Source organism: Pipistrellus hanaki (genome assembly GCF_964339955.1).
Source record: "Pipistrellus hanaki genome assembly, chromosome: 10".
Taxonomy (NCBI): domain Eukaryota; kingdom Metazoa; phylum Chordata; class Mammalia; order Chiroptera; family Vespertilionidae; genus Pipistrellus; species Pipistrellus hanaki.
The window spans coordinates 9,317,369-9,334,623 of NC_140512.1; the positions used below are offsets into that span (position 1 = coordinate 9,317,369).

General features: G+C 41.1%; 1 protein-coding gene across 2 annotated transcripts in view; it reads left to right on the forward strand.

Annotated features, from left to right (window-relative positions):
* The window catches only part of ITPRID1 (ITPR interacting domain containing 1), a 64,418-nt gene that overhangs the window by 32,538 nt on the left and 14,625 nt on the right, over window positions 1-17,255 (forward strand). For both annotated transcript variants that reach the window (XM_084896841.1, XM_084896842.1), the window contains exons 9-10: window positions 320-882; window positions 2,031-2,088. In XM_084896841.1, coding sequence (XP_084752967.1) covers window positions 320-882; window positions 2,031-2,088 — 621 coding nt within the window. The remainder of the gene's footprint in view (window positions 1-319; window positions 883-2,030; window positions 2,089-17,255) is intronic.

Here is a 17,255-nt window from a genome sequence, read left to right on the forward strand (position 1 = left end):
AAGATTGAACTCAAGATACATTTTTGCCTGTCAATGTTATGGATTAACACACCATTAATGATTGGGTATATGAAATCTATCTAGTATGCATGTACAACTAAATACAAAAGGTATTCACTTACCCATACCTTTATATAGAGGACTCACCTTCATAATAATTAGTAGCATGTACAGAGGGGAAAAATGAGTTTCTGGAGCTTTAAGTCATTCTCATTTTGAAAAAATCACATGTGTTAACCAACCTCTCCAGTTTTGACAACCTCAATGCAGTTTCATTACAAATACCCAGCCTAAAAATTGTGCTTTCTGTATCGTTCAGGCCGTTTCCGACAGCTGGAAATCCTGGGTCAGGTGGCCAATGCCTTCTCATCTTTGCTGAATGATGTGAGCACCTGGCAGAGCAACACTGAAGAGAAAGACAGAGAGGAAAGTGTGCAAAGAACCTCAGTGAGTGGAGCCAAAGAACATCGAGGAAGAGAGGGGGGACTTTTCAGGAGAGCCTCGAAGCAGACCATCAGGAGAGACCGTATTTCAGAAGTGTCAGGGTCTCTGAAGAAGAGGGAACATTTTTCCAGCACCCATGCAGGACCAGGGGGGCGTGGAATAGAGTCACCAGCCATGACAGACAACCTCGACCAAAGTCATTTGTCTCCTTCGGCTGAGCATTGGTCTCTCCAAACCTGTGATGACTTGATACCTTGTCGTCCTCCCAGACCTCTCCTGAAAAGGTGCTGGCCTTACTTACCCAGGCTAGCCAAGCAGACTCCTCCTTCCTGTGGGTCTGTCAAGGACAGAACTCAGAAAGAAAACGCAATTCAGACTAACAAGCTCAAGAGCTTCTCTGGAGCGACGAAAGCACCAGACTCCTTCGAACTGGAAGAGGTCAGTGTTGTCTGTACTTTGTGCTTAACTTCTAAGGGAGATAACCCTCATCAAGGCACCTTTTGCCTTTCAGCCCTCATTTAACCCCTTCATCTGTCAACCCCTCAGCGTCAAGTGTTAGGTTCCAAACTCCTGATTAGTCTGGGACATTTAAGGTAATGCTGGTTGGTTCAGTCAGAACTAAATGATATGTAACCAGCCTTTGCTTTCTTCCATCCTTTTCCAGTCCTTGCTCTCAGTTGAATCCACAGGTTATTTCTGTCTTTGTCATTGCTCACTGTTTTATTATGCATCTCAGGATGGTTCTCTCTACTCTTTCCACATTTCACCTTCTTTGAGGTCCGTTCAACTACTTCCCACTCAGTGAAATTCCTCCTCTGTATTCTCATAGCCTCGGCAGGGAGAGCTTATTGAGGTAGAAATTGTGTGTGTGTGTGTGTGTGTGTGTGTGTGTGTGTGTGTGTGAGTGTGTGTGTGTGTGTGTGTTTGAAGAACATCTCCCCCTACATACACACCTCCAGCTCCTGGAGGACCAGGTTTTGACTTCAAGGGGATGTGTCTTGGAAATATTTCCCCCTAAATGACTAAAGCATGGCCTTAGACGAAGAAACAAGATGGGTTTGTTTTTTCTTTTTATAGGAGCAGTATTTTGTTAGTTCACTTTGGGATTTATTGACAGTCACGTAGCTTGACTCCCATTCCACACATCTTCTCTGCTTTTTCATCCCACCTTCATACATTCATACATTTCACCCTATTTAGATGGCATGGCCACCTGCACTTCTCAGTCTTTTAAAAAAATATGCACATACACATTTTCATTAGTTTCTCTATTCTTTAACATAATTACAAAGAAAGCACAGAAGAGCGTGCCCCACGCCTCTTTTCATGTCAAATTATCCAGTAGTGGGAGAGGATATTTACTTGTAAAATCCCAACGTTGGCCACCCCTCCTTTGAGCTGTCTGCTGCAAGGCACTCTGATAGGCTCTGGGGAACAGACTCTTCCCTAAAGGGAACCACAGTGCAGGGATGGGCACAGAAGCCAAGACAGTGACAGGTTACTGATACATTTCCCTGTCACTACAGAGACAGGTTGGGGTATCTGGGGAAACAAGATAATGAGACTGACATATTCCGGTGTCTCAGGTCCAGAGCTTTGAAGAGGAGATTGGTGATCACCCTGACCTGACTTCAGGAACTAAAGGTAAGAATTCATCAGGGTGTGCAATTTCATCAGTGGTCTTTTCAGAGAATGTAAGTGATTGCTACTCAACTTTCTTAAAATGTAGAATTTACTCATTGCCAGGACATGCCACATCTGTTACGACTATCTACTACTACTGCATTTTCTACCTGCTACTGTTACGTAAACTCTTGATAGCAATGCAATGTACATGTAAATTTCAAAATATTTACTACAGAAATGTTCAGTATCAGTGGGGCTTGTCTACCATTAACTCTGTGTGAGGCGACCAGGATAGTAGAATGCATTTCACATAGAACTGGAACTAACTGAGGAAATATGTTCTTACTTCTGCCAACTGCTTAATGTTGTGCATGTCATATCGTGTCACTGGGCCTCAATTTTTACATGTTATAAAGAGATAAGAGCCAAAACCGGTTTGCCTCAGTAAACTAGTAAGGGTGAAGGTTGGCCTAGTGGATAGAGTGTCAGCCTGCGGCCTGAGGGGTCCTGGGTTCGATTCCAGTCAAGGACATGTACCTTGGTTGCGGGCACATCCCTGGTGGGGGGTGTGCAGGAGGCAGCTGATAGATGATTCTTTCTCATCGGTGTTTCTATCCCTCTCTCTTCCTCTTTGTAAAAAAAATCAATAAAATATATTTTTTAAATAAATAAATAAAATAAAATATATATTTTAAAAAAGAGAGAGAGATAAGAACAGGTAATTTTTAAGTCATCTGCCAGAACTTATATCCTAAATTAAGTGATTATATGACCTTTATGTGAAACTCTCAGGTGAGACAAGTTATCCAGATATAACTTTGGGGCCATCTCTTAGGTGGTCTTATAATATCCTGAACAGCATGGGAGGCAGCCTTTCTCTACTTCTGGTTCCTATGCCCTTGTTCAGCTATCATTGTGACTCAGCATTTCCATAATCTTACAACAGAGCGAGAAGTAGACAGGAATTAGTGAAGCAAAATAAAGCAGATGAAGCCAGTGTAGATCCTGGAAGAAAATATGCTAATTTTAATTTAATTTAGTATGGTGTCAAACACTTCTTTTTCATTACAAAGTGTATGTATGAGCCTCATTTTGCTAAATGCTGTTTAGAAATTATGCATTAGTAATTATAGGGTCCTGCTGATTACATAAATTGTTATCCTGCTCTTTGATGTAATTACCACATAACCTGCACTGAGGTTTTTAAGATAAAAATAAGCCTCTGTTTTCTATCTAATTGAATGTTTCTCAACGAAGCTGGAGGTTCTCTTGCCAATAGGAGCTGCCTTCCTTGACATTCAATTAAGAGGTCTGCTGGTACCATCTAAGTCACCCCAATCGTTACAAAAAAAATTATTTGAAAAGTTAGGCAAAAGCACTAATCTACATTTAATCTCAAATTTAGAGAGCAAACTAGTAAGGGTGAAGGTTGGCCTAGTGGAGGAATTCTGAATAACAATTAAAGCAAATGTAATTTAATTACTTTCACAAACAGTATTGTTAACCCAAGAAAAAAATAGGAATAAGAAAAAAATAAGTAAAACTAGTTCAAATAATAGAGAAAGAGGGAAATTATTGATATGTATAGGAGTGAATTACATATACACTGAGTGGCCAGATTATTATGTTCTCTGAAGGCATAATGAAATGGCCACTCAGTGTATATCCTATATAATAAAAGGCTAATATGCAAATTATCCCCTGGACCAGGAGTCCAACCAGCAGGCAGGCCAGCCAACCACCATGTCTTCTTCCCCTTGGCCAGGCTGGCCAGACCCCACCCATGCACAAATTCATGCACCGGGCCTCTAATACACACATACACACACACACACACACACACACACTGAGCGGCCAGATTATTATACATTCAGAGATCATAATAATCTGGCCATTCCGTGTATATAGCTATAGATAAATATGAATTTTAACACATCCTATCTAATAAAAGAGTAATATGCAAATTGACCATCACAACAAGACACAAGATGGCCGCCCCCATGTGGTCAAAGATGGCTGCCCCCATGTGGACACAAGATAACCACCACAAGATGGCCTGCAGGGGAGGGCAGTTGTGGGAAGTTAGGGGTGATCAGGCCAGCAAGGGAGGACAGTTGGGGGGGACCCAGGCTTGCAGGGGAGGGCAGTTGGGGGGAACCCAGGCCTGCAAGGGAGGGCAGTTGAAAGTCAAAAGTTCTGGATTATGAAAGGGATGTCCCAGTGGGGATCCGGCCTAAATGGGAGGTCGGACATCCCTTAAGTGTCCTAGATTGGAGAGGGTGCGATCTGGGCTGAGGGACAACCCCCTCCACCACCCCCATGCACAAATTTCATGCACTGGGCCTTCAGTATAAATATGTATATATGAATGAATTTTTACTCAACGTTGAAAAAGTGACTTCATTCAAAAAATGTAGACTGTTTTGACTAATAGGACATGGCAGTAGCAATACTCTGCTACTTCTAGAACATAGCCCTTAAACTGCCTGGCTGTTTTCTGGGTCTTGAGATACCTGTTCTTGGAATATTCTCTCTGCAAACATGATCTCTGTTTTGTATTTTTGTAAAAAAACCGAACTGTATATGGATGCCACATGTAGACACTCTGGTGGATAACCTTGATGAGCTCCCATGTGGTTAAGCTATCTTGGATGTTCAGTTCAGTCAAAGTTTCAGATGACTTCATTCCAGATGGCTTCCAACTTTGATTGCATGAGCAATTCCAAACAACCACATAACCAAGCCGAGGTAATCCTTAGATTCATGAGAGATAATAGATTGTGGTTTTAAGCCACATACAGACACACAAATAAATGAAGGCATGTGATGAACACTTCAAATACCTTTAAAACTTAAAGATATTTTAAAGACTTTTTTCATCTACACATGCACAATACTTTGAATATTAGCAGAAAAAAAGTATATTTAAGCATTTTCCTAAATGAATTGGAGCAAAATTACTTCTTATAAAAGATAAGTAGCAAGGTGACAAATATCCTACCATCCCTTCAGCCCTTGAAAAATTCTCACTGAAATGAATAAACGAATATATATATATAGATGCGAATATATATATATATATATATATATATATATATATATATATATATGGCTAATATGCAGTGTCCCCTTGGGTGTTTGGGAGAATGGGAGTTTGATTGCTCTCTGACCACCACATGCGCTGACCACCAAGGGGCAGCGCAGAACATGGTGGGTGACCAGTGCAATGGTGGTGCAGGTCGCTGAGGGAGCAAGGGAAGGAGGAGGTGTGGAAGTGGGGATGCAGGGAACCTGATCGGCCCTTATCACTGGTCAGGCCTAGAGACCCTACCCATGCACAAATTTTATGCACCGGACCTCTAGTATAAATATAAAGAGGAAATATGGTTAAAGGGGGAGAGGGGAGGTGATTCAATCATTCATATTCCAGAAGCCTTGAGGAATTTGAATATAATATATTGTGGATGAAGATACAGACAATTCTATAGGAAGAGCTTGCCTAGGGATTGAAGAGAAAAGGCCACTGTAGAGTTGTACTAACGCATTAAGAGCATAATTTCTAAAATAATCTCATTTAACTCTGAAATCCAAAAAAAAAAAAAAACACCTTTTCTGTCACCTTATGAAACCAGCATACACAGAAAGACTACCAAAAAATTTAGCAGTTCATAATAGAGGCTATTCAGAAGAAATGCTTGCCAATAAAAGAATGACTACCAAAAAATTCACGTAGAATAAACGACTACAAAAAGCATGTAGAATAAACACTCACCGACTGTTAGTTGGAAGTCAAATTGTCATGAATCATTTGAAGTGTAATTTGTCTGTCACACAATTTTAAATGCATGCAGTTTTGATGCAACTATCACAGTTCTGAAATTTGTCCTACCATTAGACTCAAATGTGCACATAAGGACTTCTACTGCAAGAATGTTTATAGTAACAAACAACTAGAGGCAGCTTAAGTGCCCCCAAATAAGTTCGCTCTAAACAATTGTTGTAAAGCTTACATTAAAATCTACTTAGACATTATTTTGAAAAATTAAGAGATATTTAAATGTTGGTATGGAATGGTCTCAGAGATGTACAGTTGTTAAATGCAAAGGGAAATATATAAAAGGTTCTGTCCAGATTCCTCTTTGAAATAAGAGTGCATCTATTTCTATTGATGGGGGAAGTGTGCACAGAATGCTTCTGGGAGAATATATAAAGAACCCTTAATGGTTATACCTTAACAGAAGGGGAACTAACATGTTTTAAATTAATTGGCATCTTTTACTTTTCTTTTGTTACCATGTGCATATGTTATTTTCATAACACTACTTAGTGAAAAATTCTGGCAGTACTACTGGTATAGGAAATTAACACAATAAAAATGGGAGATTTTGTTGTTAATTTGCTGCCCCATTCCCCATAACAACCAGTCCAAACTTTTTATTTTTTAATTTTAAAAAATAATAAAATTAAATATATATATATTTTAAGGTATACAACATGATGATTTGATATGCACAAACTCAGTAAAATAATTACTATAGCAAGCCAATTAACATATCATCTCTTCGCAAATTTATCCTCTTGTATATGTGATAAGTGAACCTGAATATCCCTTAGCAAATTTCCAATGTTTAATACAGCATTATTGACTATACCTTAGATCTCTAGACTTACTCATTCTACATAACTGCAACTTTCTACCCTTTGACCAACATCTCTCCCCAAATTGGGAGACTTTAAGACTCCTCTCCTCTTTTACAGGTTAAATAGGAAATAATAAAAGTTGATAGAAAATACATTAATACAGTTAATAACATACTTAATAGAAAAATATTTAAATACATATTCTTTGCCAGTGTTCTTGAAATATTTATTAAAATATAGAACAATTTTTAAATGCAAGGATTATTTCTTTGGTTTCTTACACACACACACACACACACACACACACACACACACATGCACAGACTCTCACATATAATGTACAGTATAAGTCATTTTGCCACAAATACAAATGCAGCAACATTTAAAATCAAGAATAAAAATACAAGCAACACTTTCTTCCTCCAAACAAACAAAACAAAATACTAAATCCAGGACTTGGGGACTGAGTCCTTGTAGTGCAAAAAATGCTAAGTTAAAACTATAAATGAGGATCATTTGAATAATAGTAAACACTTTATTTAAAATTGGAGAATTGGTACAGAAGCAGTAATCTGAGGCAAATTCATAGTATTAATTGCTTTCGTTATCAAATTGTTATCAAACAAGGGAAAAAATAAACTAAGTATCTAACTCAAGAAATAATCATAAAAACAACAAAATAAACATAATTAGAAGATAGAGATTAATAAGTAAATGAAACAATAATGTGGGAAGTAGAAAATAAGTGATTCTATTTTTTCTTTCTCTCTCTCTCTCTAGCTATCTCTCTTTCTCCTTTTCTCTCCTTTCTGTGCTATTTCAAAGGGACTGGCATACTAATTGAGAAGAACATAAAAAATGCCCCCCCTTCCTTTCTTAAGCAGACAAATTAAAATTCCACAGTTCTGTTCTACTCTTCCTCCTTTATTTTCTCTACCTCTGCCCTCATGCTGTTGCTATGCTTAGTTAATGACACTTCTACAGGGCTCCTCTGGGAATAATTATTTGTTTCCTGATGCTAAAGGAGGATAGGAATCTTGTCTTATTTACTGAGCATCCCCAGGCCAAGCACAGTGCCAGACCCATTAGAGAACTCCATATATACTTGTTGCTCCCCACACTCTCAGCTTCTCTTGTCTTAGCCAGAAGAGTTCCCATAATAATCAATCAATGGTGATTTAACATTGCAACAGTGCATTGTGGGCAGAGTATAATAATTATCTTAAAATACTATACATGGTATTTTCAATCATTTCACTGGCATGGATTTCAATATTTATAAACTAGGAGTGTATAAAGTTTGTATATTTCTTTCAAATCTAAGGATTGGTGCTTTATTGTGGGGTAGTGCATTTAGTCCTAAGTAATGTATACTTCATTTACTTCAGTTCTGCACACTTTCTAGCAACATCTCTCAAACAGTTGGTTTCCCTGAATATGCATGGAGTGTGTTGCTTAACTGTATATTCCAATCAGTTACAATTATTATGAAAGAGCACACCATTGTTAACAATTTACATCTATACACCGATTAGCCAAGTCCCAAGCAGTCTCCATGGCATTACTGCACGGATTCGTCACACTATTTTTTTCCTTTTTAGAAATAAGACACCCACAAATTAAGTTTCCTAAGTTTACACAGCTGACAAAGGGTAGCCAGGATGTTTTGGATTCAAATCCAGTTCTTCCATACTGAATTCATTCGTTTGGCAAATATTTAATGAGCTTTTTATACATGCAAGAACCTGTTCTAGGTGCTGACGGTACACACGGAAGTGAAATAGAACCCGGCCTCACGGAGCCTGTTAGCATTAGGGGAAACCAATTAATTATCGAATATCAACTGTGATGGACGTTATGAAGAAGAAGCAAAAGATAAGCCGGAAACTCCTAACATGCAGGAAAGAGCCCCATGCAGATTTGACTGCCTTGCTAACGCATCCCTCGAAGTTCTTGGCAGCATTTGAGCACTTTCTCTGTGCCAGGTACTGTCCCAGGCTCTTTCTAGGCAGTAATTCATTGGCTTCCCCTGGAGGTTGACTCCATCCTTATCATTCCCATTGCACAGACCAGGAAACTGAGGTAGAGCGACTGTGCAACTGCGCCTGTCCTTTGTTTCTGATTGCCTTCTGATTTGACCTTGAGAGAAAGCCCCGGGTCCGAAGTTCTTCCTGCCTGCCTCCCTTATAGAGCAGGGAAGCTATTACAACCACACAATTGCCCCACCACAAAAACAAACTTAGATGATGAGACTGGGAAGATTCTGGTTTCTGTCATAACCTCCTACACGTGAATGGATGTGGCCATCCATGATCTCCTACATGGGGTGCTGCTGGCCTCCCTGATGAAGTGGTTGCCCACTTGGAGGTAAAAACGGACTCCACTGGCCCTGAGAGGCCTGAGTGTCCACCCCCTTTGCTGTTTGCTTTGGGTGGTTATTTGCTTTCCGGGAATTAGCACACAGGGAAAAGGGGTTGCCACGTTGAACGAAACCGATCGCTCTTGACTGCCTGCTCCCTGGACAGATTAGGACTGGGCCGCTGGTGGCACACCAATCTCGGTGGCCCCGTCCCTTGGCCCAGGCGCCTGGCCTCCATTTGAGCGGATTGCTTAATTTTCCACACACCCCACTAAAGCCGATTCCCACACGGCTCTGTGGCTCCTTTATACTTCCCCATAATGCCGTCTCTGGCTGCTGCTCTGCGGCAGGCTTTATGATCGGGGCTGTTGTTTGCTTTTTTTTCCCCTTCCTTGGCAGTAGGCACAGAGACACTCAAACTCCAATCGCCCTGAACAACTTACCCAGAAACCAGGGTGTTTTCCAGGCTTGTTTTGAAATATTACAATTTTTTTTATTAGGCAATTTTATCATTGTTATAAATAAGTAATTGTACTGGGGAGAAGGGATAATCCTTATTTAATTAAATTCATCTATACTCCCAGGTTGGCAGCAACAAGACATATGTGAGACTAATACCCACAGCCTGCCTCTTTGCATGTGCAATTAAAAATTCACTCCGCAGTAGCACTGGCAGTTTCGGGTTGCTTTTGGCATTTACAAATTCTTTTATTTTGTGACTTTTTTTTTTTTACCATACACATATGCTGGAGCAGATGTTGCTTATTTGTTGTTTATTCAAATCTGTAGGCTCTGGCAGCTAACTCCATTGTTCTGTAATGAAGCTTTATTCACTGTCCTGTATTAGGACCCTGCGCCTGCACGCGAGGCTGCCTCCGCTCCCAGTAGGACACCACAGTTATTGCCCTTGTAGTTGGCTGCCTAGAGCTGGAAGCATGCACTGGGGGGCAGACCGACATCCACAACAAAGGGCTGGGTGGTTATGGTGGGGTGAGTGCGAGGGGACGGGCGGGAAGGTCACCCCACGATGCTCTGTGATGCTCTGCAGTTCTTCCCTGTGGCATCGGACTCAGCTGCTGTGGGGATTTGGTGTCTGAAGCTGAGAAGCATTTCCTTCCTGCTCTTTTCTCTCTCTCTCTCTCTCTCTCTCTCTCTCTCTCTCTCTCTCTCTCTCCCTCCCTCCCTCCCTCCCTCCCTCCCTCCCTCCCTCCCTCCCTCCCTCCCTCTCTCTCTCTCTCTCTTTCTCTCTCTCTCTCTCTCTCTCTCCTTTTTAGTTACTTAACTTGTTCGCAAGCAAGGTTCTACTGCAATACCCTCCCCAGCCCCCTGCAACCATAGATTTCTTCCCAGCCACGCTCAGCCCGAGGAGCTCTGTCCAGCACAAAAGGATGTCTTCCATATATCACCCCCTCATCACATCGTCCCTCGTCTGCATCCTGTTCCTGGCTGCCTGGGCCTTCGGGGGAGCCACACTTCATAAAGTCGAGAATGTCAGGTCCATGTTGACCAAAATAAAGACCTGCTCATCCCTAGAGCTCCGGTGCCAATTTGGAGACATTCGCCTTCTGGAAAACCCCTGTCTTGGCCAGGAGGCAATCAATCAGAGATGTAACCACCTCCATCTGGCACATTATGACATTGAACCTCACTATTAACACATTTGTGATTCATCTTGTCCCAACGAGTGGTGCCAGGGATCAAACCACATCCTCCCTCCCCGTGGCAGCTGGGAGCACTCTAGCTTCCCAGCATGCAGAGTTAACACATTGGATCCTGTGACATCGCAAGTAACAATTCTTTTAATTATCACACCTTCTCCACCCCCCTCCCCACCTACTCCACAGACATTTTGGCACCGAGGGGATATTTTGCAGCCGGCAATCAGTACTTCTCTCAATTGACTGAGTGTGTTCCAATGGTGTGGAGCTGAGTATTATCCACCATCCAATGCAAAGGCCACTTGCTTGAGGCTAAGTTCTAGAGCTATAATCCCCTTGCACTTGCTTGGAAGGTTTTATCCCGTAAAGACGCTGTAGGGTTTGTTCAGGATATTTTTTTCTTAGAATATTTATCCTTAAAAAAAGTATTGCCCTGAAGTATCTGTGTATGAATGTGAATCTCCCTGGGATTGAATTCAAGGTCTTTGCCATCCTGGCCTCAGTCCATCCTGACAGTCTCACTTCCTCTCCCTCAGCCTGCACTCTGCACGGCCTGGGATGCTAACCGCCCCCCCCCCCATCCCCACGTTAGAATCTCTGTAATCACAGGGGTCCCTTTGCCCAGAGTCCATTTCCCACCCCCTTTCCACGTGCCATTGTTCCCCATCCGTCAAGGTCTCAGTTCAGTTGTTACCTCTTCTGTCTTCTCCTCTAAGAACCCTATTCCCCAAACACCTTCTTCAGCGCTCCCATACATTTTGATAGGTCCTTACCATACACAGTTTGCCTTGAGTGATAATGAGCTGGTACAAATGCATGTCCTAACTAAATAGTTACTTCTTTTAAGGATTCTCTGTATACATCTTTGGAGCCATCTCTCAGCTAGGGATTGGCATCCCCTCCCAGAGGTGTCATTATGGGGGATGGGTTTAAGGAATGGGAATAGACCTGTCCTGAGAAGTCTGGGTGCCAGGCACTACTCATGGCATTTCACAGTCTTAATTCATCTAGAAAACCACCATAGGAGTAAATAAGGTTTACTCCCATTTTACAGATGGGAACAGAAGGACAGAGAGATTAAGTAACTACATCAAGGTAATTCACCTGGTGAGCGACTGAGCGACGACTCAAAGATCTGTCTGATCTCAAGCTTTAGTCTTGCTCAAAGACTCCTCTGTTGCCCTAGCAAAAGGTTGAATGCTGTTATGCGGTGGGCTGTTTCTCTGTTTTCCGTGTCCATCACGGAAAATGAAAGGTTCCTGAGTGGAGGAGCTGGGGATTAAGAAATTAGAGAAAGAAGAAAGAGACATGGAGGCAGAAATAGATTCATCAAGCTGGGTGCTTGATGGGCGCCATCTCTCTGATGGAGAGGCAGGTGGGTGCCATCTCTCTGATGGAGAGGCAGCAAAAGGCGACCCCCCAAGCCACGCAGGTTTATTTATAGGGTCAAAGGAGCTTATTTGCATTCTTAACTAGGCTCTAGCGTCACTGGATTTACATATCTAGACCGCCCCTGCTGACACCTGGACAAAGGTACTCTGCCAGTGCCTGGGACTCAGCTAACAACTTAAAGAATGTCCGTGTGCCTTCTCAGGCGGTCCTCTACACTGTTATGTTAGGATAGTCAAGATACCACCCTAATATAAATATGTAGGTAGAAATAGATTTATAAGTCAGTAGAGGGGGAAATGCTGTATTTCTAAGGGAATCTTAATATTCAAGTATATTAATATGTTTGAAATAGTGCACATTGTAAAAGAAAGTAAACCAAAGTTTACGATTTCACCAGGGGTTGAGTTTATTAAAATTCAGGCTTCATGATAATAATCACAATTTTTACTATTGTTGTTGTTAATCTTATTAAAAACCTCCACAGGACTATGCTAGATATGAAAATAAACAGGAGCATGCTTTTTTATGGCCCTTATAAAAGTTAATATTTTTGTTTAACAAGAGATAAGTTTTGGAACTTTTCAAAGGGTACTTTGTCTCAGATTTGAAATCAAGGTCCCTTTATTTTGTTTTAGCCTGAGAGGCTGTTTTAGAAGATTAGAAAATCAGTCTTTCCTGAGCGTGGAAAGATGACTGTGGAAGGAAGCGAGGGTGTGGCCAAGGTCATTGATAGCTGCCACCAGCTAAGAAGAAGGGGAGGTAAAGAGGGTGCATTTCAGATGCTCTTTATCTCATGTTTTATCCCCTATTCTTGCCCCATTTAGCCTCACCGTTTTTCCCCACTCCTCCCTATATCCCTTTAATTACTGGCCAATGGCGAATATAAAATCATTCAAGGTGAAGATCACATTAAGAAATTAGGCCATTAATTAGATCACATTAAAATTAGGTGCTTTGCCCAAAGTCTCAGGTAATATGAAAGGAATGTGAAGATGGATAGCGTGGGGGAAATCACTCCTCCCGTCTCCCCTTTCAGGACCTGTTAGAAGGAAGTTGCCAGTTCTTGTCTAGGATATTCTGTATGATGAGCATAAGCTTCTAGAAAAGGCTGAGCAAACAAGGAGACTGGTGTTAGAAGAGGCTTTGGCTGACCTTCCTGGGGCTGTTCTCCTCGCCTTGGGAGGAGAGTTGGCATTTCATCTTTTTAGCCTTTTCCTGGGAGGGTTGAAGCCAGAGGTGAGGCTGGTTCTTCTTCCTGGGAAGAGAGGTTAGAGAGGGGCTCGGAGCCAGAGCAGCTGAGATTTTGATTGGTTTCTTCTGCTGCCAACTCTAGTCTAATGCTGGTGCCCGCACAGACATCAATGATGATATCTGCCATGGTCTATTTCCTTCACATGTGCAATTTGCCCACCTGCATGGCATTCTCACAGGTTTAACCTAGATCAGGGTCTGATGCATTAACCAATAAAATTTCAAATTCATTTTATAAAATAGAACGTGATATGAACTTTAGCTGTTCTGTTTTTATTCAATGACTTTCTTTTTAAAGTATGTAGAATTGGTCTACTGGCAGTTTTGTTTTTGTCATTGTATCATTATTGTTTCTATTATAATAATAAGGTAATCTTAATAGTATAAGTTCTTGCCTCCTAAGAAATAAGACTACTTCAAAAACAAACATTTGCCTTTCGTTAACTGTATGGTGAACAAATTATCCTATATAATAAAAGGCTAATGTGCAAATTGAACAGCAGAATGACAGATCACTATGATGCACTCTGACCACCAGGGGGCAGATACTCAATGCAGGAGCTGCCCCTGGTGGACTGTGCGCTCCCACAGGGGGAGCACCGCTCAGCCAGAAGCCAGGCTCTTGGCTGGCAAGCACAGCTGCGGTGGCAGGAGTCTCTCCTACTTCCAAGGCAGCGCTAAGGACCTCTCAGGGGTCCAGGACTGGGAGAGGGCACAGGCCAGGCTGAAGGACCCCCCCACACACCCCAGTGCATGAATGTCATGCACCAGGCCTCTAGTGATTTCATAGGTTTAGTCTCTGCTTTGTTTCTTTGTAAATACATACAAGGTATTCTTCCCATGTCTCTGTAAATTTTTGTGAACCATGTTGAGCCAATATGCATATTCATGTTAGATATTTAGGGGTGAAGGTGGGGCTATAATTCTTTTTAGGCAACCAGATTTTTTCATTATAGGATGGAATATTTATGAGTAAATTTCTAAGCAAAACTTCATTCCTTACATATGAGGGGCAAATGGCCCATGAGGTTTATTCCTAGTGCCCATGATAATTAATGACAAATCCAGACCCAAGACTCTTAGTCCTAAGTCTTTCATTATGATCATTTGATTAGCCAGTTCTCTGTGTAACATGTTCCTAATGTATTCTTTGTTTTAATTTTATGTGTAAAGCTAAATTTAAGCAACTTAAATCTATGACACAACATTTTAATATCAGAAATGTCTGATTTCTCTTCAATCACCAGAATTTACCTTAGAAACACTCAAAAATATATATGTTGAGGAAACAAATGATCAAATAAGTGTTTAAATAATGCATATTCTTTAACAGATTAAGATTGGAGGGAGCTTTTCTTAGGATGTCTTTTTAAAAATATTTTCCTTTATAGCATTAGTTTATAAATGCCTAATCAGAATAAAATGATCTCTCCTTAAGTTAAAACACTATATATCAGATTCAGCTTCACTGAAAGTTAACAGGAAAGTTCTTTATTTAGAGATATTTGGGGATGATAAAAAATTTTCTGTAAACTTTCTTAAGACTTCTTTATCTATGGCTAAGTCCGTGATTTTTACCAATGTTAAAAGGAGCTCAAGTTGTTTCTAAAATCAAAGAACAGACAGAAGTTCAAGTGGGTTGTAAACTTGGCAAAAACATGTTCTACCAAGAAAAAAAGAATTCAGCCTCAAAAATCTGTTACTGTGCGTGCATCTTCTGGTTTTTCTTTTGTAGGAGCAAAGTCCAGAAAAGAGAACCATAACATTACATAAAGCGATGGAGTATATTTTGTGTGACTAAAGATATTCAAATTGCTGGTTTGAAATTAGGCCAACCGTACAACTCCTTTTGAAATCAATTTGAAATAGTCCACCTTATGCCCACGATTCATGCTTCAAGTCTAGTTGTATATCCTTATGTTCTGAGCATTGCCATGATAATGTTTTAAATGGCTAGCAATAATCTGGGGCTCAAAGGTAGAGATAAGTTTTCTGATTTATTTTTGTTCCCATTTTACTATTTGTAAATTGTCCTTTTTCCACTGTTTTCACTCTTCCCTTTGCTATCATGAACATCCCAAAGATAGATACAACAATTTGATGTGTTGTAGTCGGTATTCAGGCTTTCTTTTCTGAATAGCTTTTAGCATTTGAATCCAGTTCACACATTTGTCAGGAAAACCATGCTCTAGAGGAGCCCCAGAAAAAGGGACTTCGTTTTCAATGTGCCCAAAGCTCTTGTTATGAAGGCAGATTTACTCTTTGTAAGGGCCATGCCATCCTCAGAGCTTGTTCTCAGAATGCTGGACTGTGAACTTCTGGAGAGGAGAGGTATAGTCTAGCTCACCATCTGTCCACAGATCCTAGCACATTGTCCGGCACACGGTAAGCACTCAGTAGGTAAGGATTTGTGGAATGTATATATTCATACAGCCAGCTTTCCTTTAAAGAGTGGCCAATCAGCTGTTTTAAGATCATTTTACTTTATGTGGTTGCTCAGAAGGCATACCTTGTGAATTATGTGTTTCTAAAACAAATACGTTGGGGAAGATGTTTTCCATTGTCCCCACATAAGATTGAAGGTCAGTCTTAGTATTTTTCTTTGCCATCCATTTTTCCTTAATCTGTGGCTTTGTCCACAGACAAGCTCATCAAACGCAGGTGATGACTTTTATCAGAAAATAACTTTTATCAGAAATTAAAATGACTTGGAAGCAGTAAAAAACAAAACAAAAAACAGTAGTGAGGGGAAGGGTGACATGAAGATGTTCTTTAGAGACTCAATAAAATGAACAGATGAAAGAGATATGACCATTATGGAGGACAGTGCCCAATCCTCTGTCCATCTTTTCTTTAAGCTTAAGTGAGCTGATGTTACCCAAACTATTTTTTTTTATTAAAAAGCACAGTAATCATAATTAAAATAGAAAGATACAATGCTATGTGAAAACTACGATGACCATGGCAAGGCATTTGTAATTAGTCTGGTTGACTGTGCTGGAGGTCTGTCACTCAGGCAGGTAAGAGACATAGCACTATTCTTAAAAAATGGTCATAGAGTGTCAGCCTGTGAACTGAAAGGTCCCAGGTTCGATTCCAGTCAAGGGCACATGCCCAGGTTGTGGGCTTGATCCCCAGTGGGGGACTTGCAGGAGGCAGCCGATCCATGATTCTCTCTCATCATGGATGTTTCTATCTTTCTCTCCCTCTTCCTTCCTCTCTGAAAGCAATGTTTTGAAAAGTAAATGAATGACTTCAGAAGCAAAACATGTATTTCTTGAAGTCAAAGCAGAGACTGGTGTGGGTAGGACACAATGCAGGGCATACGTTCTGACTAGCCTCACCCAATGGCAGGCTGTATGTGTGGAAGTGAACTAACTATCCAGGGTAGGAAAGGGTCTCCTCTGTTCCATGCTGGCCAGAATACATCTTGACTTAGGGTTGCAGATTTACGCAGACATTATTAAGCAAGAGCTTACTTGAGACACAAATGTAAAAGACACAAATCGTCTGGAAGGCCTACCCCGTGAGGGCTCACTTCAAGGACCTGGGGAGAGCTAGGCTGGAGAGAACAGGCTTGGAGGGTATGAGACAGCTGCTTTGAAAGGGGGATGTTAGACTGACTGTATTGCTCCATGGAGCAGAGCTATGACAACAAAGAGAAACGCTAAAGTAGATTTGGTTCCTAATAGAATCATTTTCTAAAAAAGTATATGTTCTGCCTACATCGGAGTAGGTCCATGTCACACAAGTGTAGAAGTCCTAGCTAGATGGCTCTCTATAAGGAAAATTCTGGAAGGGATTCCTGTACTGGATGGTGGATGGCACCATCCTGGCTTCCTACCCTGCTCCCTGTGGAGTGACTGTGGCTCACTCTCAAGTGC